The sequence below is a fragment of the Sceloporus occidentalis genome, unplaced genomic scaffold, assembly GCF_023333645.1.
Source record: "Sceloporus occidentalis isolate IW3139 unplaced genomic scaffold, rSceOcc1.0.p SCAF_2, whole genome shotgun sequence".
Taxonomy (NCBI): domain Eukaryota; kingdom Metazoa; phylum Chordata; class Lepidosauria; order Squamata; family Phrynosomatidae; genus Sceloporus; species Sceloporus occidentalis.
Genome location: NW_028316982.1, coordinates 125,570,531 through 125,595,425, shown reverse-complemented (window position 1 = coordinate 125,595,425; position 24,895 = coordinate 125,570,531). Strand labels below are relative to the sequence as shown.

General features: G+C 42.9%; 1 protein-coding gene across 6 annotated transcripts in view; it reads left to right on the top strand.

Moving 5' to 3' along the window:
• Positions 1–24,895, top strand: part of LOC149318990 (inhibitor of nuclear factor kappa-B kinase subunit alpha-like) — a 79,919-nt gene that overhangs the window by 43,689 nt on the left and 11,335 nt on the right. For 4 of the 6 annotated variants that reach the window (XM_089510878.1, XM_089510876.1, XM_089510879.1 and 1 more), the window contains exons 11-17: positions 6,337–6,439; positions 9,814–9,937; positions 15,177–15,328; positions 20,462–20,523; positions 20,994–21,103; positions 23,498–23,547; positions 24,513–24,609. In XM_089510878.1, the coding sequence (XP_089367004.1) occupies positions 6,337–6,439; positions 9,814–9,937; positions 15,177–15,328; positions 20,462–20,523; positions 20,994–21,103; positions 23,498–23,547; positions 24,513–24,609 (698 nt within the window). Of the gene's footprint in view, positions 1–6,336; positions 6,440–9,813; positions 9,938–15,176; positions 15,329–20,461; positions 20,524–20,993; positions 21,104–23,497; positions 23,548–24,499; positions 24,610–24,895 lie in introns of those variants that run through there. The other 2 variants (XM_089510882.1, XM_089510880.1) reach the window with 2 other exon arrangements.

Here is a 24,895-nt window from a genome sequence, read left to right as displayed (position 1 = left end):
AGACTTCTCTCCATGCTGAAGGTCTTGGATCATCTAAACACTTTTCCGCCAATTCCTTCTCTTCTATTTCATGATAGGCTCCAAAATTTCTATGAGATGGAGAACTCCATCACCACAGGTTCGTGGGTACTTGACATCTTAAGGAAATACTCCACCATCAAATTCAAAGCACTCTTCTGACCCATGTCTCCTTCACTGTTCTACTCTAGGAAGTAGACACTTTTGCAGAAAGTAGCTGTTGAATCTGTACCCCAATCCGAAGTTCGTTGGAGGCTTTTCTTCTGGTACTTTATCATCACCAAAAAGGATGGTCTGAAGCTGATTCTGGATCTGAGGGATGTAAAGCTGTATATTTAACCTCAGTGCTTCAGGATGGTGACTATATTGTCCATCCTGGCATTGATGCAAGAGGATTGGTACACCACTTTAGACCTAAAGACACTTACTTCCATATTTCAATTCAGCCTTGTCACAGACATTTCTTGTGCTTTTCTGTAGAGAGAAAAGCATATAGGTTTCAAGTTCTCCTGTCCAGCCTCAGCACAGTTCCTCAGGTATTTACAGGGGTGAAGGCTGCTGTGATGACTTCTTTAGCAGCAAGGTGTCATCCTGTACCTGTACATAAATAACTGGTTAGTCATCACTCCTCTAGAAGCCCATTGCTACAGTGTATACAGAATATGTTGGCTCCTTTAGACAAACTGGGACTTTGCCTCAACAAGGAAAAGCCCAATCTTCAACTGATGAGTTGAATTCAATTGACTAGAGCAATCTTAGACTCCACAGTCCAACCACTTTCCTACCTCTCAACCATTTCAACAATCTGTGCAAGGAGTTGCCTTCAGTACATACATCTCAAGACTTGATAGGTTCCAATCACTCTGGGCTACTTGGTGTGGACTACATTGGTGTCCCTGAATGCCTGCCTTCAGATGTGTCCTTTCCAGGCTTGGTTCATTGCTTCATTCAATCTCTGAGAAAGTGGTTCATGGTTCTGAGGTCGGAACAGAAGTCCCTCCAGTGGTGGTTGGATCCATCCAGCATTCAGTTCAGCATGCACTTCTCTATCCCAAGACCTCAGGCTCTTGTCACAACATATGCATCCATGCTGGAATGAAGTGTCCATCTAGCACACTCATTGGGAGAGGTTTTTGGTCGTTGGAAGAAAAAAGTCTTCAAATAATGCTCTGGATCTGTTGAGCATAGAAGAAGTACAGTAGGCCCTCCATATCTGTGCACTTGTCATTCATGGATTCCAGCATTTGCAGATGGCAAGCCCATGGCCGGGGGGGGGGGGGGGTGGCAGAGGAGGAGGAAGAAGGAAGAGTATGAAGAAGCAGTAGTGGCAGGGAAGAGGAGGAGGAGGCTGCCTGAGGGACATCTAAGCTGGAGTAGGGGCTCCTCCCCAGCTACCCGAAGCCTACCTAGCGGATGCTCAGGGTCCATTGACCTCAGTGGTGGTTCGGCCACGTGATTATGCCACCATTGGGGACAATGACACATTGCCTCCCCAGCCGCATGGAGCCTACCTAGCCTTCCTCTCTTCTTCCTCCTCCAGCTCCTCATCTTCACCCTTGGGACACCCAATGCTCTCAGTTCCCACTGCCCCTGTCAGGCCTGGATGAGCCCCTCTGACTCCATCAATCCCTCCCTGCAGCATGTAACTAATGGGGCAGTCAGGGGAGCTCATCCAGGCCTGATGGGGGTGACGGGAACCGCGAGCCTTGGGTATCCCCAGGATGAGGACGAGGACTTGGAGGAGGAGGAGAGGAAGGCTATGTAGGCTTTAGGCGGCCGGGGAGGCAATGATTCTGTGATTCTATTGAGATGCAAGGTGGTGTGGGTGTTGACCAACAACACCATGGTCATGAATTACCCAAACAAGCAAAGTGGTACCTAATTTTACACCCTCCTTCATCTCACAGTTGGACTCTGAGATTGGTGCATTCAGAGAGACCTATCAATTTTCGTTAATCCATCTTCATGGAGAAGAAAATGTCATTGCAGATCTTCTGAGTCAAAAGATGCATTCTCGCCATGAATGGAGACACCATTCCAAGATGCTGAAGCCCATTTTTCAACAAAGGGGTGTTCCTAAGCTAGTGCTTTTTGCTTCAGCTCAAAACACCCAGCGTACATATTTCTGTTTCAGATCATAAGGAGATGCCTTCCTCCTCAGTTGGTACAGCCTCATGCTGTATGCCTTCCCTCCATTCCCTCTTCTGACCAGAGTCATTGCCAAACTGTTGCGATCAAGTGAGGTGTATCTTGATCACCCCCTAATGTCCAAAGTAGCCATGGTTCATGCATCTATCCCAAGAAATAGTATGTTCAGTTACCTCAGAGACCAGATTTCCATACCATGTATGACAGCCAGGTCAGACACCCTGATCTCGATAATCTTTACCAGTCAGCATGGAGGATCCTGCCCTAGATGAATTACCGGTTGTGGTGAGAGAGGTTATCAATGCTGCTTATTGACCTTTACCAGACAGTCCTATGACTATAAGTAGAAGAAGTTTGCTTTTTTCCTACTTCCACGGTCAGTTGATGCAGCTTTAGCTACTGTTGCACATTTGTTGGACTTTCTACTTTCTTTTGTCTGGCTCAGCCAGAATCTTAGCTATACTATCCCTAGTTCCATCAGGTTCAATGCCAAGCCAACTTTCCTGCTACCCTGCCAAGGTTGCCTTATATTCCCTGTGTGATTTGCAAGTATTGGTCAACACCATCCTCCATTCCTGCTTTCTCAACTAAAACAGAAAACCTCTAAAGAGTTCAGGACTCAGATATTCAAGCAACATACAAAGTCCAATTCTATAATTGTTGACACTGCTCAGTCTCAGGCCTCTCAGCGTCTCAATTTTTACTGACAAGGAAGAGAAGAAGCTTGATTCAATGGGCAGGAAATGCTACTCTTCCTCCATCTTGCTTTGTAAGGTTTTGAATTATCTAGCCTGCCTATGTGTTTATCATTAGTTGTTGCGGGAAAACCATTTCTCCATCACTGACAAACTGAAGTATGAAGACAGGAAAATGGCATCCATATCTCTTGTCAGGCACACTAGCTGGCTGGCCACCAAATAATGGCTTCCAGGCACATTGCAGATTGAAGCACCAAAGCAATGACTGAGACAGTGGTGTTCTGTAGGCATGTGTGGTTACATTGCTCAGAGCTTTCCAAGCAGACTCAGTTGGTGATTAGGGACTTGCCATTTGATGATGGTGGACTCTTGAACACCAAAACAGATTCTAAGATGGAACACATTCAAAACATGAAGTTAGTGGTCAAAAGGTGGGCCTTCAATCCTCTTGTCTAGGTGACCTCCAGACCAAGACATATGGTATCAACATGGTATGACTCTCCTGTCATGGTTTATTGCCAACTTCAACACTCCGATGAAATGGCTCTCTGATGAAATGGCTGACCGAGAATGGTCCAGAAACTGGCAGCGTACTTATCAAATTTGCAGATGACACCAAATTAGGAGGAGTAGCTAATACCCCAGAGGACAGAATCAAAATTCAAAATGACCTGAATAGACAAGAAAGCTGGGCCAAATGAAATTCAATACAGAGAAATGTAAGGTACTGCACTTAGGGCGGAAAAATGAAATGCACAGATATAGGATGGGCGACACCTGGCTGAATGAAACTACATGTGAAAGAGATCTGGGAGTCCAAGTAGACCACAAGTTGAACATGAGTCAACAGTGCAATGCGGCAGCTAAAAAGGCCAATGCAATTTTAGGCTGCATCAATAAAAGTATAATGTCTAGATCAAGGGAAGTAATAGTGCCACTCTATTCTGCTTTGGTCAGGCCCCACCGGGAATATTGTGTCCAGTTCTGGACACCACAATTCAAAAAGGATGTGGAGAAACGAGCATGTCCAAAGGAGGGTGACTAAAATGGTGAAAGGTCTGGAAAGCATGCCCTATGAGGAATGCATTAGGGAGCTGGGGATGTTTAGTCTGGAGAAGAGATGGTTAAGAGGTGATATCATAGCCCTGTTTAAATACGTGAAGGGCTGTCATATTGAGGAAGGAGCAAGCTTGTTTTCTGCTGCTCCAGAGAACAGGACCCAGACCAATGGATGCAAACTGCAGGAAAGAGATTCCAGCTCAACATTAGGAGGAACTTCCTGACAGTAAGGGTTGTTTGACAGTGGAACACACTTCCTCAGAGAGTGATGGAGTCTCCCTCCTTGGAGGTCTTTAAACAGAGGCTGGATGGCCATCTGTCGGGTATGCTTTGATTGAGAGTTCCTGCTTGGCAGGGGGTTGGACTGGATGGCCTTTGTGGTCTCTTCCAACTCTATGATTCTATGATCTCTCCATTGGTGGCTGGCCTCCTCTGTCCTGTCCTCTGCAGACGGGACATCTCTTTTCTGCAGAAGGTGGTGCTGGCCTTCCATTTGAACTAGGACATTATTTTGCTTGCCTTTCTACTGAATCCTACCTCAGAGTCTGAGAGACTCTGGCTTTCTAAATGGATTGGACTGTGGCTTTTTAGGTGTTGCAAAGACTGTATGCTGTTCTTGCTTGAAGAAAGGACTTGACTGTCTTGTTGCAGCACTTTGCAAAGTGACCGGTGTTGACAGTCTACCAACATACAAACTGATTCAAAAGGACTCTCCTGCTCAAATTCGAATCCACTCCACATGGGCCATGGCCACATATTCTGCCTTCCTGGCAGGTATGCCACTTGAGGAGTTTTGTCGAGCTGCTACCTGTTCAGTCTTTGACCTTCATTACTTACTACTGAGTAGGACTGGCACTGACTTTGGGAGAGCTGTTCTGCATTCCAGTTTGCCTTACATGTTCTTTTGCCCTTAGAATTCTGTACTGTACTTATATGTTTCAGGAGAGTTTCCTGAAATTGTTTTGATACCTTTTATTCTGTATGGCAGTGGGCATGACGTTCATGTTTCAAGTTTGATGTTCTGCATTTCACTTAAAGTTCAGTAACGTTTTGACATATGCAGTGAATTTCTGCTTCCCTGTGTGTAGCTTGCTAGTTTCCTATTTGTGTGATTCATGGAGATCACAAAAGAGAAAGACAAGTTGCATACCTGTAACTGCTGTTTTTCAAGTGGTCATCTGTGTCCTGCCCATCTTCCCATTATTGTGTCCTGCATCATGGATGACTGCATCAGTATTGTGAAGATTCTCTGGGACCCCTCCACTTCTGCTGAACTGGACTGGACCCCTTGAAACCACCTTTTCCAAGATAAACCTTGTTGCTGCCACCATCTGATAAATTACCCCCAACTCCCCCTTAGCAACACATCAGGACTTTCCCTTGCCAACTAGGAAAGGACTAGCTGAGCTAAAGGCACGTGGAAAGGAGTGCAAGAGGCAGAGTACTTTAAAGAAAAGCTTTATTGTAATTAAAGAGTTCTAGAGCAAAGGGTAGTGATCTACATGCAGTACCACATGACACAAAGAGGGCTGGCCAACAGTGAAACAGACTTCCTCAGAGAGTGGTGGAGTCTTCTCCTTGGAGGTCTTTAAACAGAGGCTGGATGGCCATCTGTCAGGTATGCTTTGATTAAGAGTTACTTCATGGCAGGGGCTTGGACTGGATGGCCCTTATGGTCTCTTCTAACTCTAGGATTATATGATTCTAAGAAAAATGTAAGTTACAGAATAAAGTCATTTCAGCCAAGCCAGTAAACCAAACTAAAATCTTAATGTCACTAATTTTATGTAGAGCTCAGATGGGATTTGTAGTCCTTGATGTTTCTAGACAGATGGGAGCCTGGACTCCATTCTCCAGCTCCACCTGTTTCTGCCAGCTGACAGGCAGGCAGACCTACATAGCCAGACCCCAAAAGGCAGACTCAAGACAAAAGCCTCGTATTGCATCCAGCTTGTTTAAGTCTTTCTCTCAGACTCTCAATAGTTTGGGCTTCTCTCCTAACTCCCCCATCTCATTGGACAATTGCCATTATCTCTTGTTATGTAACCCTCATTAAAAATGTAACTGCCCCAACATTTAACCCTGTGTTATCAGGGGAGAATGCTCAGATAAGTGGAGGAACTCCCATTTATCACAGGTGTCCATGGAACTGATGGTTTCAGCAGGAAGCCCCATACTGTACATAAGGTTGCTGGAGGTGGGCAGGTCTACTGCAAGAATATTTCTACAATATTTTAGAAGGTTCTGAACAGTGGTGTGCCCAGGGTCAGACTAACCCATGTGTATGAGTGCACAATTGACCACTGGGAAGAACTACAGTTACAGGTAGTAACTGTTCCTTTCTAATTTATTGGTACTTTACTTTCATTTCAATGAATCACTTCCATTTTAATCTCTTCTCTTTGTTTACCAGAGAGGCTGGGATAGCTACATGGTTTATCTATTTGATAAAAGCAAAACGATATATGAAGGTCCTTTTGCTTCTAGGAGTCTGTCTGACTGTGTAAATTATATTGGTAAGTATGATGCTGTTTACATTTGATTATTACAAAAACAAGACAAACCTTCAGAGTAATAGTGCTAAAACATTACTTCTAATAAATAATGTTTTGTATCTGCTATAGTAACAGTTTTAATAATATTTCATGATGCTAGTGCTGTAAGCAGAGATCAGAGATAAGTTGTTTATGACCCAATATACAACAGTTACCACAAAGGTATATAATAAACACATCATCATCATATTTATACCCCATCTTTTACCCTGCTTTAGATCCTAACCAACAGTGATGATCTGGTTAAATGGGTGGAAGTGGCAGGGTCCTTAAGTGGGAGTGACTGTGTTCTCCTGGTGTTTTGTTATACAACAGAATGGAAAAACCAAGCATAGTCAGAGATGTATTCCAGACTTTAAGAAATCTGATTTCAGTAAACATAGGGAAATACTGTGTCAGTAAGCTTAGGGAAATATTGGGGTGGGGGGACGATCCCAAAATCAGGAATACTAATAGAAAATGTGGTTCATGAGGTTTGGAAGTTTCTTAAAAGTGAGATATTGAAGGGACAATTTCAAATGGTTAATGCACAGAACCTCTGCCAATGACCTTTGAAAATTCCTGGAGAACGAGAGATGGGACTATAAGAGGAGAAATGTTGTTTCCATCTTTAAAAGAAAAAGAAGAAAAACAAGGACCCAAATATTTACCACCTAGTCAGCCTGATAGTAATATCAGGAAACACAATACTATCATATTAACACAAGGATTCGTATTTAAATACAAGATTTCAATAAAGATTCCAACTTAATTTAAATGGAATCATGGGGTGTGTAGTTTGGTTACTAGTACTAGAGCTCTCTGGCTGAGAAAGCGAAATATCTCTCTCAACTTCAAATACCAGAGATTTGATTGTAACTGTTCTTTGCTCCTCCACAGTAGGTAACCAAGAGTGCTTTCTCACTTGGGGGGAGGCGGAGGGGGTTATCTTTCTGCAGCATAGAATCATAAAGTTGGAAGAGACCACAAGGGGCATCCAGTGCAGCCCTATGCCATGCAGGAACACACAATCAAAGCACCCCCAACAGATGGCCATCCAGCCTCTGTTTAAAAAGAGATGCCACCACTCTCCAAAGCAGCATGATCCACTGTTGAACAGCTTTTACCGTCAGGATGTTCTTCCTAATGTATATCTTGCTTCACTTTAGATTCTTATTATAAGGTTTTACAAGATAAAAGACATTCAGAAGTGGTTTACCAGTGCCTCCTTCTCTGCAGTACTAACACATTTTCTACCATTGTTTATCCCTACTGTTTTTATTAGTGTCACCTCCCATGAATGCTGCTGCCCAGTAGCTTCCTTTCTAGAGCTTTTCTAGCCCACCACCACCAGTGGAATGATAATGTCTCTTCTGCTGGTGTGGCTCTTAACCTGAAGAGGATGAATTCACCTTAGTCTGTTGTCTCCACTTTGACCATTTCACTTTGGGTGGCCCTATCAGGAGTCCATACTCTTGATAGAGTTTAGATGGTGTTACTCTCAGCTTCTCTGTCACTCTCAAACCTACTCATCACATTAAGGTGCACATCAGAGAGAAGAGGAAATATTAAGCCCATTGGAAGTTACTGTATATACTCAACTTCCTTTCCTCCCCAATCCAATTTTCAAACTCTCCTCCAGCACCTGGGAAGTGGTGTCAGGTGGTTGCAAGAGGTCCAGAAAAGAAGGAGGAGGAAGTGGTGTTTTCCCTTTTTCATCCTTTGTTATAGCCCCCTAGGTTTTACCCTCATCTTATCCATGGGTAGGGTTACCATAATTCTCTACTATAAACCGGGACAAAATGTGGGACAAAATTTAGACCAAAATGTAGGACAATTGTAGGATAAAATTTAGACCAAAATGTAGGACATTTAAGGTCCTCCATTTTTCTTAAATGTCCTACATTTTGGGGCAAATTTTATCCTACAGTTGTCCTACATTTTGGTCTAAATTTTATCCTACATTTTATCCCGGTTTATAGTAAAGAATTATGGCAACCCTATCCATGGGTCATATCAAAATCCATGATTTTTACCCTGAAACCTTTCTTCAACTTATACATGAGGTCAACTTGTATGTGAGTATATACAATAAATTAATATTATGCATTCATTCTAATAAACTTTGTAAAAGTTAATGAGTAATAATTTCAGTTTTCATAGGTTTATTGTGGATATATTATGTGAGCACAGTTGCAACATCTGCTTTCCTCAGTGCTGCTTTGGGGGGTTCCCCAACTCTCTGAAACTAATTTAAGGGATACATGGGAGAATTTAAGGAGAAGCAAGAAATTGTTCATCTACTTAGTTTATTCCACTGCTGGATGAACATTTTTGTTGTTAGTTGCCATCTAAACTGTTAACTGGTTCAAAATATGGCAGCCAGATTGGTCGCAGGTAAATTTAGGTTTGACCATATTATACCTATCCTGAAATCGTTGTATTGGCTGCCTATCAGCTTCCAGGCACAGTACAAGTTGTTGGTTATTTGGTTTGGGTCCAGCTTACTTGACAGAATACCTCCTCCCATATAATCCTTCCCGCACACTCATGTCCTCTGGGAAGAACCTACTACAGACAAGAAAATCCATATTGGTGACAACTTCCCAAAGGACCTTTTCAATTGCCGCTCCAAAAATTTGGAATGATCTGCTGGAGGAGGCCCACCAGGTAACATCTCTTGACGCCTTCAAAGAGGCAATTAAAACAATCCTCCTCCAGCGGGCCTTCCCAAACTAACCTCTGATCAGGATAGAATTTCTGCTTCCTTAATCAGCCCCCTCTGTATTGCCTCTTGTGCCTTAATCGGATTTAATTGATCATGTTTTTATTTATATGGTTTTTATTGTTATAGTTTTATATTTGTAGGAGGGAGGGTAAGGAGGATGGAGGAATAAGGGAATGCCTTTGTTATTGCTTTTGTATTGTATTTGATTTTGCTGTTACCCACCTCGATCCTCAAAAGGGAGAGGTGGGATACAAATAAATACATAATAATAATAATAATAATAATAACAACAACAACAACAACATAGTCTTAAAACCCTCAAAAACTAATAATAATAATAATAATAATAATAATAATAATGTATTTATTTATTTACGTTCCCTGTTTTTCCTGGTAAGTTTTAAATTTAAAAAGTAAGTATGAAGAGTTGGAATATCATAGTTGGAACCACATTTTAAATGCAGTTTTAAAATAACCTCTGATGCAGCTGTTTATGCATTTCATCTGGTTTAGAAAGAGTAAAAATGCAAAACACTACTAATCTGTCTAAGAAATTTGCAGTAGTGGTTGCGTATAATGTTGCTTACTTTAATCTGATGACTGTTATTTTCCTTCTTCTTTCGCACAGTACAGGACAGCAAAATTCAGTTGCCTATATTGCAGCTTCGTAAGATATGGGCTGAGGCTGTGCATTATGTTATTGGGCTAAAAGAGGATTACAGCCGGCTTTTTCAAGGACAGAGAGCTGCAATGTAAGTCATCCCTTTAGATTACAAAGCTAATGTTGAAAAACGATGTTTGTGTGAAATATATCCAAACCTAAAGGTTACCCAAATGGATTTTTTTTAAAAAAATGTGTCTGCACACACATTTTGCATATTCAGTCTGCAGAATGAAAAAATCTCAAGTTTTAACAGAGGTGGGAGACATTTGTACTCTCCACTTTTTTTGTCAACAGCTTTCTATTATGAGGAAGTGGAAGGTCTAAAGTCAGAAGGCACTGGTTAGTTAAAGAGTACTGTGAATCAATTCCTTACTTAGGAGTACTGTTTGAAACCTACTGAGGCCCTACAGCATGTAGTGAGCCATGAACACACCATTGCTGATCCTTAAAAATCCCAGTTCCTAGTAATATTGGTGGTAGACTCATGCAAGCCAGAACCATGGGACTCTCTTCCTAGGGAGACTAGGCTGCTGTTTTCTTCTTTTTCTGTCCTTTTGTCAATAGAGATTTATTTTAATCTTTTGGTAATCAATTTTGTTTATACAAAGAAGATTTTGTTCAGTATGCTGTATCACTTTGATCCTTTGCTTTCAAATCAAAATGTTTTAAATGATTTAAGTTCTGTAGACAATTTAATACTGTTTTATTAATACCTTCTAGTATAGTTTAGTTATGTGTGCTTTTACTTGTACAGTTGGTGCTCTGTGGGAGTAGGGATTTAGTTCCAGATACACACACAACGGATGCTAAAAAACATGAGACCTCAGGTCCCATTACTTTTAATGGATGCTGATGCAAACATGGCAGCATTGACACAGATGCACGCACGCACTGCCATTGATGATAATAGGACCGGGCCATCCACAGATTCTCCAATCAGCAGATGGCTAGCTCTACCGATAAGAAGGGTCAATTGTATTTCTTTTTATCTTGTAAATGCCGCTTTGAGGATCAGTGTCACATAGACCACTGAGTCTAGAAATATGACACAGCCCTTATTTTTCTACAGATTTTTTTGGATTGGTGTGTCAGGCCCACAGTTATTCTGCAGCCAGTTTATGTCCTTGTGTGCAAGCCATAACATCTTCTGCAATTGCTTCTTCTCCCCTGCTCAAAAAAATAAAACACTCCCTAGAATCTGTATGTTAATTTTATCATTCTTTGAAGGCCCTTTTCCTGTGCTGATTAGAAAACAACTGGCATAAAAGCATGCTATTTCTTCCTTTTCTTCCATGATCTTTGTCAATGGCAGCCTCCCAAGTGAGGATGTTGAGCAAAACTGAAATGATACACAGTTCTTTAAAATTTGATGTCAAATAACTGGGAAAAGTGCTCTTACATTCATTGAGACGCTTCTCTAAGATGACTGCAGGCAACACATTAGCATAGCTGAAGTACCGTATATACTCGACTATAAGTCGAAAAATTTATGCTAAAAACCTGAGCCTAGAATTCTGACTCGGCTTATACAAGGGTCAATACGGTAATAGTGCTGAGAAAGTTCCGCCCAACACACTTTGCCTTACCTCCCCTGCTGCTGCTCAGACAAGAAGAGTTTGTGAGTTCCTCCTTTGCTTTTGCAAAGCGCTCATGTGTGCGTGTTGTTTCCCTCTAGAGGGAAACAACACACACACATGAGTGCTTTGCAAAAGCAAAGGAGGAACTCACAAACTCTTCTTGTCTGAGCAGGGAAAAAGCCCCAATGCAAGGAATGTATGTGTGTCTCCCTTTTTCCCAGAAAGGGAAAGAGTCCCCATTGCTCTTTGCAAGGTGTGTGTGTGCCCCTTTTTCCCAGGGAGAGAAAGAGTCCCCATTGCTTTTTGCAAGGTGTGTGTGTGTGTCCCTTTTTCCCAGGGAGAGAAAGAGTCCCCATTGCTTTTTGCAAGGGGTGTGTGTGTGTGTGTGTGTGTGTGTCCCTTTTTCCCAGGGAGAGAAAGAGCCCCCATTGCTTTTTGCAAGAGGTGTGTGTGTGTGTGTGTGTGTGTGTCCGTCCCTTTTTCCCAGGGAGAGAAAGAGTCCCCACTGCTTTTTGCAAGGGTTGTGTGTGTGTGCCCCTTTTTCCCAGGGAGAGAAAGAGTCCCCACTGCTTTTTGCAAGGGTTGTGTGTGTGTGTGCCCCTTTTTCCCAGGGAGAGAAAGAGTCCCCATTGCTTTTTGCAAGGGGTGTGTGTGTGTGTGTGTGTCCCTTTTTCCCAGGGAGAGAAAGAGCCCCCATTGCTTTTTGCAAGAGGTGTGTGTGTGTGTGTGTGTGTGTGTGTCCCTTTTTCCCAGGGAGAGAAAGAGCCCCCATTGCTTTTTGCAAGAGGTGTGTGTGTGTGTGTGTGTGTGTGTGTGTGTGTGTCCCTTTTTCCCAGGGAGAGAAAGAGTCCCCATTGCTTTTTGCAAGGGGTGTGTGTGTGTGTGTGTCCCTTTTTCCCAGGGAGAGAAAGAGCCCCCATTGCTTTTTGCAAGAGGTGTGTGTGTGTGTGTGTGTGTCCCTTTTTCCCAGGGAGAGAAAGAGTCCCCATTGCTTTTTGCAAGGGGTGTGTGTGTGTGTGTGTGTGTGTGTCCCTTTTTCCCAGGGAGAGAAAGAGTCCCCATTGCTTTTTGCAAGAGGTGTGTGTGTGTGTGTGTGTGTCCCTTTTTCCCAGGGAGAGAAAGAGTCCCCATTGCTTTTTGCAAGGGGTGTGTGTGTGTGTGTGTGTGTGTGTGTGTGTCCCTTTTTCCCAGGGAGAGAAAGAGCCCCCATTGCTTTTTGCAAGAGGTGTGTGTGTGTGTCCCTTTTTCCCAGGGAGAGAAAGAGTCCCCATTGCTTTTTGCAAGGTGTGTGTGTGTGTGTGTGTGTGTGTGTGTGTGTCCCTTTTTCCCAGGGAGAGAAAGAGCCCCCATTGCTTTTTGCAAGAGGTGTGTGTGTGTGTGTGTGTGTGTGTGTCCCTTTTTCCCAGGGAGAGAAAGAGTCCCCATTGCTTTTTGCAAGGGGTGTGTGTGTGTGTGTCCCTTTTTCCCAGGGAGAGAAAGAGTCCCCATTGCTTTTTGCAAGGGTTGTGTGTGTGTGTCCCTTTTTCCCAGGGAGAGAAAGAGTCCCCGTTGCTTTTTGCAAAGGGTGTGTGTGTGTGTGTGTGTGTGTGTGTGTGTGTGTGTGTCTCTTTTTCCCGGGGAGGGAAAGAGTCCCCATTGCTTTTTGCAAGGGGTGTATGCATGTCTCCCTTTATACATGTCTCCCTTTTCCCCATGGAGCAGGGAAAGAGCCCCATTGCTCCCCCCCCCCTCCTCTCTGGAAAAGGAGTAAGAGGGAGACACGCAGGCCTTGCAAAAAGCAATCAGGGTTCTTTCCATGCTCCCTGGTAAAGAGAGGAAGGCATATATTATTATTATTATTATTATTATTATTATTATTATTATTTCATATATATAACACTCTCCTTGCAAAAAGCAATCAATCAGGGTTCTTTCCCTGCTCCCTGGTAAAGAGGAAGGCATTACACACATGCACATGCCTCACAAAAAGCAATTGGGGCTGTTCCCCTGCTTCCTGGGAAAGGAGGGAAAGAGCCCTGATTGCTTTTTTTTTACAAGAAGAGAGTGTGTGTGTATGTCTCTCTCTTTCCCAGGGAGGAGGGAAACTGCCCTGATAGTATTTTGCAAGGAGAGCATGTGTGCATGAGGGGGGCTTTGTCATTTACATCCTCTGTTACATGCCCCTAAGTTGTACCCTCGACTTGTCCACGGGTCATATCAAAATCTAAAATTTTGTCCCCAAAATCTACCCTCGACTTATACATGGGGTCGACTTATACATGAGTATATACGGTAGTTCATCTTCCACTTAGTATCCCTCATAGATGTGAATAGTAAGGACTGATAATATAGTGGTCATTTCCTCAGCAGTTGAATGTAGTCCTGTGGGAATGGACATTCATGAAGTTCCTGATATTAGCCATTGTCCTCCACCTGTTGTTACTTTTATAAACAAACAAACAAATAATTTCCAGTTCTCAGTGCAGAGTATGATCACAAGTTGCTATTCATACATGGATTTATAATTCTATACCATATACAGTGAGAGCCAGCATAGTGTAGTGGTTTGAGTGTTGGATAAAGACATTGGGAGACCAGTGTTTGAATCTCCATTCAACCATTGAGAGTATGGGCACGTTACGCCTTCACAGCCTCAGAGGAAAGTAGGCCCTTGGTATCCACTAGGGTTTTCTTCCAGAATCCTCTGTGGATACCAAAATCCATGGATGCTGAAGTCCGATTAAATACAGTGGCATAGTAAAATGGTGTCTCTTATGTAAAATGGGAAAATCAAGATTAGATTATTGGAATATATATTTTCAAACTGTGAATAACTGAATCTGTGGATAAAAAAATCTGTGGATATGGAAGGCTAACAGTCTGGGCAAACCCCCTATAAACACATTTTGCCAGGAAAAACCTGAGACTGGTTTACCTTAAAGTTCCCATAAGTCACAAGTGGCTTGAAAGCACAACAACCTTATATATTTTTAAAATGTTTTTTCCTTATGCCAAAGATATTGTTGTCACTTCTAATGTTTATGAAGAAGCAGGATTTTCCTAGTGCTCACACTTCACTAAGTTTCATGGCTCTCAGGGATTGATAGGGTTCTTTCTTGAGCTCTTATCAACTACACAAGTTCAGCCAGCCAAAAACCAAGTTGAATGGTCTGAAAAGCAAGTTAAGAGAAAGCATAGCTGTGAAATGAATACCTAAATTGTATATTTACTTCAAGAAAAGGTATCCTGTACATGTCCAAAAATGTTATGTTGTCTGCTCCCAACATCAAACATTCAGTGCTAACTTCATCCCTGAAATAAAATGGTTGCTCATTATTGTAATAGCCAGTTTAAAGGTTGCAATGAAATAAAGAAGGAGAAAAGATACTTAAACTTGAAGTGCATGTGTATTGTAACTGTAAAGAGAGAAAGAAGGAAGGAATCCCAGAGCAGTTATGGTAGAACTGTAGCAGTGTAAAGCAAAGCTCATGTACAGATAAATTTTATATCATTAAATTACCCCCCCCCCCCACTACTAGTGTGCAAAATAGAAGGGGGAAATCACTCCGTTTTGATTTTGACTGGACAAAAATATAGCCAATTCAAAATCTATTTTAATTATTTTAAAATTAATTGTGACATTTTCAAATAATAAAAAGCATATGGAACACAGAGGAAACTGAGTTCTCATTAATTAGTCTGTGCAGACATAACACATTACTGTGCACAGTGTGAACTAAATTATAATATCTGTTTGTCTCAAATGTCCAGGCTGAGTCTTCTTAGGTACAATGCCAATTTAACAAAAATGAAAAACAACATGGTATCAGCATCACAGCAACTGAAAGCAAAGTTGAAGTTCTTTCAGCAGAGCATCCACCTTGACCTGGAAAGGTATAGGGACCAGATGACATATGGAATATGTAAGTATTTGTAAGAATTACAGCTCTGAATTGTGCTAGAGATGTATGAATTGGCCTCTGTCTGAGCCGTCCCAGTTTTAAATATTCAGCCATAAGACTGTTTCCTTCAATTTATGCATTATTCTCAATGTTCAAAATGCACAGAGTATATATTCAAATGTCCCCAGTATAATATAATTTTATATGTCATCTTTATTACAAAATTTGTTTTTCTTCCTTCCTAGCACTTGCTGAGTTATAATATATATTTATTTCACCTTTTGCTCATCTATCTTTTCACTGCTCTACTGCAACGTTATTTTATCTCTAAACTTCTTATAGTTATATTTACAATTCTCTTATAATTTTAATGTGCTATAAGATAGTATGTTTTTTAATCTATTTGGAGTTATTGTATTCTTATATTTTATATTCCTATTTCTTATCATTCTATCACTTACAAAAGGGTTATAATTATTCATCAGATTTTAACACTGGCATATCTCCCCATCTCTCTCCAAACGACAGTCACGTTGTACCAGTCTTTTTAAACAGTGAACATTGATCTTCATTTGTTTAGTGCAGGTTGGGAACCACTGGTTTAGTGTCATTAATCTGTCAGTTTCTCCAAAGTCCAGGAGTTTTAGCAGGCAGTCTTCTTGAATGGTGGTTTTGTCCTTCCATTTCTAGGCGAATAAGATTCTTGCAGCCATTCTCACATGTTGTTGTTATTCCTTATTTATTTATTTGATGTGCCACCTTTCTCCTAAACTGAACCCAAGCAGCTCATATAAATACTTCAAAATCAGTACAACCCAGAATATCTTTGCTCTCTTATCTTACACTACCATCACATACAACAAAAAAACCCTTTTCCTCCATACTTCCAACAGATATTGGTTCCATATTTATGCATTTTAGCTAGTCTCTCAGGCATTAATAATAATACATATGAGAATCTGAGACAATGTCCTTTCTGAAAGATAATGATGTAATTGTTTCTCCTCTCCTTGGGTTCCCGGCTGCCACCTCAGTGGACCAGAGGAGGAGCTTGTCAGGAGTCCCTGGTTGGCCAGCCAGGAGGGTGGAGGTGGCAGCGCAGGGAAGCAGTGAGTGAGGCACACACACTGCTTCAGCGGCTCACAGGAAGTAGTGCACAATTACATCACTTCTCCTGCAAGTGGATCTGACATGTTATTTGTGCAGGACCAGAGCCACCGAGGTGCCTTCTCCTCTGCCTCTGAGGGCGCCCAATCAGAGCCAGGTGACAGCAGCAGCTCCACGCGGACAGCTACGCTGCTACTAGGGCCATCAAGGATGCTTGTTCTCCTTTGGCCGCCATTTGCCTAGGGTGCACTGGGTTGAGCGGATGTGCTGGTTAAGACTGCAGCAGCATCTTGTCCTGAGAACTGGGCCAGTGATGGGAGAGTGGAGAAAGAAGAAGGGTAGTCAAGATGGGCCCCACTAGAGGCCATGATCCAGCAAGCTTCCCTGCTCTGTTCCTACTCTTGCTCCCATTCCCCCAGGGTCCAAATGCTCTCCTTGTCTTTCTTTTCCCTTCCAGGACAGAAAACATTGGGGAAGAGTGGGGGGGGGGATCAAGTTCTCCAAGTCTCACAGCCTACTTGAGCAACTCATGTACCCTCCAGGGCTCCTACCCCACAGTTTGAGAGCCACTGGGTTGATCTCTTCTGTTGCTCAGATTAGGCAATAGATCGCATGGTTTCAACAGACATTTTTCATTAGATTCCTAGTTCCTCCACACAGTTCTTTCACTTCAATTTTAAAGGAGATCAGGGCAGACCATGCATTGGTGGTTGTAGTTCCGTCCCTCTGGCCAAGACAACCAAGGTGTTCTCACCTTTAAAAAATTGGAAGTGTGGAAGGACAACTGTTTTAATCCACATATTATCTGGCAAATGTGAATTACCGTATTTTCCAGCGTATAAGACGATGGGGCGTATAAGACGACCCCCAACTTTTCTTATTAAAATTTAGATTTTGAGCTATATTTGCTGTATAAGACCCCTCCTCCAAATTCAAGGAGGGAGCAGGCCGGCGTTTGCTCGCACTGGCCTCAGCTCTCCTTCCCGGCCTCCAAAGAGGTCTGGAAGGAGAGGAAGGCCAGGAGCCCTCGCGCCGGCCGCGGCACTCCTTCCCGGCCTCTGAGGAGGTCTGGAAGGAGAGGAAGGCCAGGGGCCCTCGCGCCGGCCGCGGCGCTCCTTCCCGGCCTCCGAGGAGGTCTGGAAGGAGGGGAAGGCCAGCAGCCCTCGCGCCAGCCATGACGCTCCTTCCTGGCCTCCAAGGAGGTTTGGAAGGAGGGGAAGGTCAGCGGCTCTCATGCCGGCTGCAGAGCTCCTTCCCGGCCTCCGATGAGGTCTGGAAGGAGGGGAAGGCCAGCGGCCCTCGCACCTGCCGCGGTGCTGCTTCCCGGCCTCTTAGGAGGTCTGGAAGGAGAGGAAGGCCAGCAGCCCTCGCGCCTGCCGCGGCGCTGCTTCCCGGCATATTAGACGACCCCTAACTTTGAAGAAGATTTTTATGGGTTAAAAAGTCATCTTATACGCCGGAAAATACAGTAAGTCAAGTCGAAGGCTTTCATGGCTGGCATCCATAGTTTTTTGTGGGTTTTTCGGGCTATGTTGCCATGTTCTAGAAGATTTTCTTCCTGACGTTTCGTCAGCATTTGTGGCTGGCACCTTCAGAAAATGCTTGCCTGGAAAAAGTGTTTGTGTGTGTGTGTGTGTGTGTGTATACTGTGTGAGCTTGGGAATGCAGGAGTGATTTGCATGTGTATTGTTCTGTGCTGATGGCAGGTCTTAGGCTGGGAGGCTAATGCAAAAGTGGATTAGTGTTTGCTAATTGGTGATCATTATCTGCTGGGAAAGCCCCTGACTCTGAGTGGTTTCCCATTTACATTTGCTGAGTCCTTATTTTGCTATTCCTCAGGACTGGTAGCCAAATTTTGTTCACTTTAAGGGTTTCTTCTTTCTGGTTGAAATTATCCAGATGTTTGTGGATTTCAGTGGCTTCCCTGTGCATCCTGACATGGTAGTGGTTGGCATGGTCCAGAATTTCCGTGTTTCCAAACAGTATTTTATGCCCAGGATGGTTTGTGGCATGTTCTGCTACTGCTGATTTTTCTGGATGGCCCAGTCTGCATTGTCTCTCGTGTTCCTTGATTCTGGTTTGCACACTGCGTTTGGTGGTCCCTATGTAGACTTGTCCACAGCAGCATGGTGTGCAGTAAACTCCTGCAGCTGTCAGAAGGTCTCTCTGGTCCTTGGCTGAGCAAAGCATTTGCTGGATTTTCTTCGTCAGTTTGTAAACCATTTGCAGGTTGTGCTTCCTCACCACTTTGCCTATTCTGTCTGTGACTCCTTTGATGTATGGTAAAAATACCTTCCCTTTGGGTGGCTGCTTGTCTTCTTCATTCCTCTGGGTTTTCCTGGGCCTGACAGCCCTTCTGATGTCTGAGCTGGAATAACCATTAGCCTGTAGAGCCCGGTCCAAGTGCTTCAGTTCATTTTCCAAGAAGTGGGGTTCGCAGATGCATTTTGCTCGGTCTACCAGTGTTTTGATTGTGCTTCTTTTTTGTCCTGGGTGATGGTTGGAGTTCTTGTGCAGGTATTGGTCTGTATGTGTGAGTTTTCTGTATACTGTGTGACCCAAACGTTGGTTCGGTTTGCAGATGACTAGGACATCCAAGAATGGCAGTTTTCCTTCCTTTTCTTTTTCCATAGTGAATTTGATAGTTTAATAAGCATGCCCCCAATTCTTTCACTCAAATCATTGATAATCATGGAATTTTCTTGGCAAAATTTGTTCATAAGGCCTTTGCCTTCCTCTGAGGCTGAGAGAGGATGAATTGCCCAAGATTACTCAATGGGTTTTCATCCAAGCAGGGATTCAAATCCTGGTCTCAGAAATAAGGCCTATTGTATTCATTGTTTCAGGAAAGCAATAGCAGATATATTTTATACCACTTATCAGTGCACTTAAGCACTTCCTAAGTGGTTTACAACGTGTAAGCCAATTTCACCCAACAAACTGGGTATTCATTGTACTGGCTTACAAATGGATGGAAGGATGAGTGGCCCTGGAGCCCTACCTAGAACTGAACTCATAACCTTGTGGCTGTGAGTGGCTGCAGTACTGGCATTTAGCCACTGCACCACCATTGCTATTGCTATCCTTTTAGGACTGGCTAGCAATGAACCGTTTGAGACAGATTCTAACTTGGGGTGTTCTTCATGATGGAGCTAAGATTTTCAAAATACAGTAGAGTCTCGGTTATCTGACATTCGGCTATCCGACATTCCGTATTATCTGAGTCTCGGATAAATTGGGGGTGTGGCTATGGCCCAGTCCCCTCCTCCGAGGATTGGGTTTCCTCAGCCAGCAGGGAGTGCACACACTCCCTACTTGCCGAGGAGATCCAAGCCAGGAGGCGAGGGCTGGGCTCAGTCCTCCCCTTCCTGGCTTCTTTCTCCTCAGCCAGCGGGGAGTACGCACACTCCCTGCTTGCTGAGGAGATTCAAGCCGAGGAGGCGAGGGCTAGGCTCAGTCCTCCCCTTCCCGGCTTGGTTCTCTTCAGCGAGCAGGGAGTGTGTGCAATTCCTGCTTGTGGAGGAGATCCAAGCTGAGGAGGCGAGGGCTGGGCTCTGACCTCCCCTTCCCGGCTTCTTTCTCCTCAGCCAGTGGGGAGTGCGCACACTCCCTGCTTGCTGCGGAGATCCAAGCCGAGGAGGTGAGGGCTGGGTTTAGTACTCCCTCCCCTTCCTGGCTTCTTTCTCCTCAGCCAGCGGGGAGTGCATGCACTCCCTGCTTGCTGAGGAGAACCAAGCCGAAGAGGGAAGGAGGAAGGGAGGAGGGGAAGGGAGGCGAGGGACATTTGTCCCCAATAGTTGTGCGCACGTGCGTGCCATCATTGGGGACAATCTGGATTATCTGACATATTCGGTTATCCGACTATAAACCGGCCCGTTTATGTCGGATAATCAGGCCTCTACTGTAGTTTGGTTCCAAATTTCAATATTTGTTGGCATTCCAATTTTCCAAAAATGTTATTTTCACTGCTTTCATATGCTTCCAAATGCTGCTTATTTTTAGTACATACTACAACATTTTAAATTAACTATAATATCTTTATTTAAGCCTCAGAAAAAATGCTGAAAGCCTGGAAAGAAATGAAGGATAAGGCCTCACAATGTGAACAGGTATGAGAGACAAAAATTATGCTCGTTAAAAACGAATATATTTATCATGATGTAATAAATATAAACTACATATTTCTAAGAGGACAATATCTGCTTATCAAAGTGGGAAAGAAAGCTTCAGATGCAAGAGTAATGAAGGGCAGAACATATACACCCCAGTTAGTAAAACACCCCTGGTGGTTACCTACATTTACCACCTAAAGCCACTCGAACATAATTTCAATGACCTACAGCACACCTGCACAATGATATTTCCCTCTTAAAGTGCTGGGGTGGCAGGTCTTTACATATTAACATACACACACGTTCCCAAATCTAAAATTATTATTAAGCTGTATGGGAGTTTTGGCTTCAAAAGCTGTTTAAATTAAAGCATTAATCCTAATGAATCTGTTCATCACAGTGATAATTATAATAATGACACATTCTTTTTTTAGTTTGGCTTATATATAATTGCCTCTCTTTTCCAGGCTGGAGATATTGGCTATCTAGATGAACAAATTATGGCTTTGCACACTGAGATTGTAGAATTGCAGAGGAGTCCCCATGCACGGCGTCAAGGTGATCTCATGGAAAATCTGTAAGAGAATATTCATATGGTGCTTTTGCAATGCAACAGAATTAAGGCTTTCATTGTATGTGGATAGCTTATCTGGTTGGCATTTTATTAGTGTGTTTTGTTTTTTTGTGTTATCTGCTCACTCAAGATATTATATAGTTAATAACATACATATTTAATAAATTCTAACATCATGGAAATATTCTTGTTTATGTGAAAAAGAGACATCTGTCAGAAAACTTTGGAGAATTGTCCCCCCCCCCCCCAAAAAAAAAAAAATAGAATTACAGAGGCTTAGAAGTGGAGTACAAGGAATCCACAGTGCTGTCTAGTCTAATTCCAGGTCAGTGGAAATCCACATGTAAAGCAACCCTGATAGATGGCCTTCTAAACTCTGCTTAAAAACATCTTCTGAACCTTCAGAACCTTCAGCACCTTCCAGGATAATTCTTTCCACTCAGATCTTCCTACCCAGGGCTTCATAGTCACTTGCAATACATTGAAGGCTGTGTTTAGTAGTACTATTGATTCCACTTGATAAGTTTTCTGTATCATATCTGTATTTTCTTTAAAACAAAACAAATTTTAAAAACCCACATGTTTAGTTTCTGTAAATGGAAACCCATGGACATGCAAAGAGCCTGATATAGTGATGTCCTGTAGGATTTTGTTTTTAAAAAGGGAAGTAGGTTGTGATCTTCCAGGTACTCAACAGTACATGGCTGGTGAAGGACATGGCAGTCCTTTTTTAAAAAGATGAAAGGATGAGAGTCCCAAGTAACAACATTTGAACAACCAAGCTGCCACTCAGCATATAAATACAGGACAAGAGTAGTTCTTCTCACAGATGTATCTTTATACAGATAAAAGCTTGGTTTCTTGAGTCAGAGTAGTAGTATTACTTTGTTTAGCACTAGCTATCTTTATACTCTATCAGATTATTTTTTTTACTTAAAATTCAAAAACATATGTACTGTTTGGTTAACTGATGTGTAATTTATGCATCTACTAATTTTTGGTGTTTGCCTACAAGTAATTCCTGACATATAATTTCCCTAAGGCAGTGATGGTGAACCTTTTAGAGGCCGAGTGCCCAAACTGCAACCCAAAAGCCACTTATTTATTGCAAAGTGCCATGTCCCTCTGGCTTTCTAGTAACAAACTGTGGCAAACTCTATGTTGGGGCGATGGCACATGTGCCCACAGAGAGGGCTCTGAGTGCCACCTCTGGCACGCGTGCCATAGGTTCACCATCACTGCCCTAAGGCAAACCTATCATGGGGTTTCCTTTGCAAGATTTGCTCAAAGGGAATTTGCCATTGTCTGAGGCTGAAAGAGTGTGACTTGCCCAGGGTCATCCAGTGGAATGCCATGGCCAAGTGGATATTTGAACTCTGCTTTCCAGCGATGTAGTCCAGCACTCCAAAAACTGTACCACAGTAATAATAATAATAATAATAATAATAATAAGAGGATTTATTTATATGCCGCCCAACCACTGGGAATTCAGGCGGCTTACAACAGGGGGGATAATAGACGGTTCCCTGCCCTCAGGCTTACAATCTAAAAGACACGACACAAAAGGAGAAGGGAATGGTGAGGGGGGGAGGGGATCAGGTCCAACAGTTCTTATCTCCCTCTGAGGCCTGGACCAAGGCAGATGGACCGGAGGGAGGGCTCTTCTTCTTCAGGCTAGCCCTGGTGGAGCTGGGCCAGCCTATTCTCTCCCTCACAGGCCGGAAGATGATAGTTAAGGAGGGAGGAGCCACAGTCTTGAACTGATAGTGCCGATGGAGGGAGGACGCTCTATCTTCAGGCTAGCCGTGATGGAGCTGGGCCAGCCTATTCTTTCCCTCATAGGCCGGAAGATGACAGTTAAGGAGGGAGGAGCCTCTTTCTTCAGGCTAGCCCTGATGGAGCTGGGCCAGCCTATTCACTCCCTCATAGGCCAAAAGATGACAGTTAAGGAGGGAGGAACCTCTTTCTTCAGGCTAGCCCTGATGGAGCTGGGCCAGCCTATTCACTCCCTCATAGGCCAAAAGATGACAGTTAAGGAGGGAGGAGCCTCTTTCTTCAGGCTAGCCCTGATGGAGCTGGGCCAGCCTATTCACTCCCTCACAGGCCGGAAGATGACAGTTAAGGAGGGAGGAGCCTCTTTCTTCAGGCTAGCCCTGATGGAGCTGGGATAGCCTATTCTCTCCTTCATAGGCCAAAAGATGACAGTTAAGGAGGGAGGAGCCACTTTCTTCAGGCTACCCCTGATGGAGCTGTGCCAGCCTATTCACTCCCCCCTCACAGTCCAGAAGATGACAGTTAAGGAGGGAGGAGCCCCTTTTGCTTCTGCATTTTCCAATACCTAATGGGGAAAATAAAACAAGATTAAATTGTGTTTTCAATTTTATTATCTGTTTACAGAGAACAAAGAGCTATAGAACTCTACAAGCAACTAAAACGAAGACCCCCAGGTATGGAATATGCTTTTCTAATCTGTCTACAGTCCAAAACACTGTGAGTGTTAAATGGGAAATTTTGGAATGGATAGTAAATGAGAAATAAATGGCTACGTACCAGGTTTAGTTGACTAAATGATTACAAATAACAGTAGACTCATATGCACATTATCTATTTTATATTATTGTCCTTGGTTTTATAAAATATATAGCCATTTCTCATTTATCCCATCCAAGAGTAAACATTTAAAACCTGTGCCATGTTTGTTTCCTCTTATTGCAAAAACAGGAATTCTACAGCCCATCTTTTGTGCAGCTAGTACTTTGCTTTTATACTTTTTAAGTGGTGTTTAGAGTAGTCTTTGAAACACAGTGCTTATGTGATGGCCTCTCTGTATCTAACTCAAAGAACAGGCTTCATGGGTGAATCCAGGAAGATTTATTGAAGATTATTTTCGTCACAATAGCATGCTTATTGCCAGATCTGAGACTACAGCATAAATTTCACTTTTTAGAACTGTCTGCAAGCACTCCCCCTCCCAACGGCCTAAATTCCCACACAGGCAGCTAAATGACCTTGGATCCCACAAATAGATCCTGGCTACTGCTCACCCCTCCCAACACACTGGGCCTATTCCAACATGGCTTCAGATCAGCTAAGCATGTTTTCATGACTGTGAGGCCTGCATGTGTGGCCTCCATGAAAGCAAAAGAGGAACAATAGGATGACGCAATAATTAGCATTGCGTGCAAGCTTCTTTGATTAACACAAGATATTCTAGCATAGTTTATCAAGTGTACAATTGAAATTGTTCCTGCTGTCTGTTATTTATTAAACTGTTTAAATCAGTTTTTCTTTTTGCAAATGTTTATTTCAGTATTCATCTGTTTTTTAAAAGAAACCTGCATATAGTTAACTTGACTCCCAATTCTCTTTAAGAGGAGCACTGTTCTGATCACATGACAGGTATCCCTTTCAGATCATTCCTACAGTGACAGCACAGAGATGGTGAAGATCATTGTCCAGACAGTTCAGAGTCAGGACTGGGTGCTCAAGGAACTCTTCAGACATCTTAGGTACATTTTCTTTCTGTAAATACACACAGCCTCATTTCACATCAACATTAGTCTAAGCTATGAACATCTATAGCCTGTTCCAGACAAGTTTTAAGATATTGTGCCTGTTTTGTATGCTGCACTGTCTCATGGGTATAATACTTATCTCTGTCCTTTAATGTTGCTGTAATTTATATCTATTTTAAAAAATTACTAAATGCATGGCACATGCTATTTGACATCTATTACTAGTCACAAAAAGCCTTACATTTTTTTAAAATGCTTCCTAAAATGTGCTGATATTTGT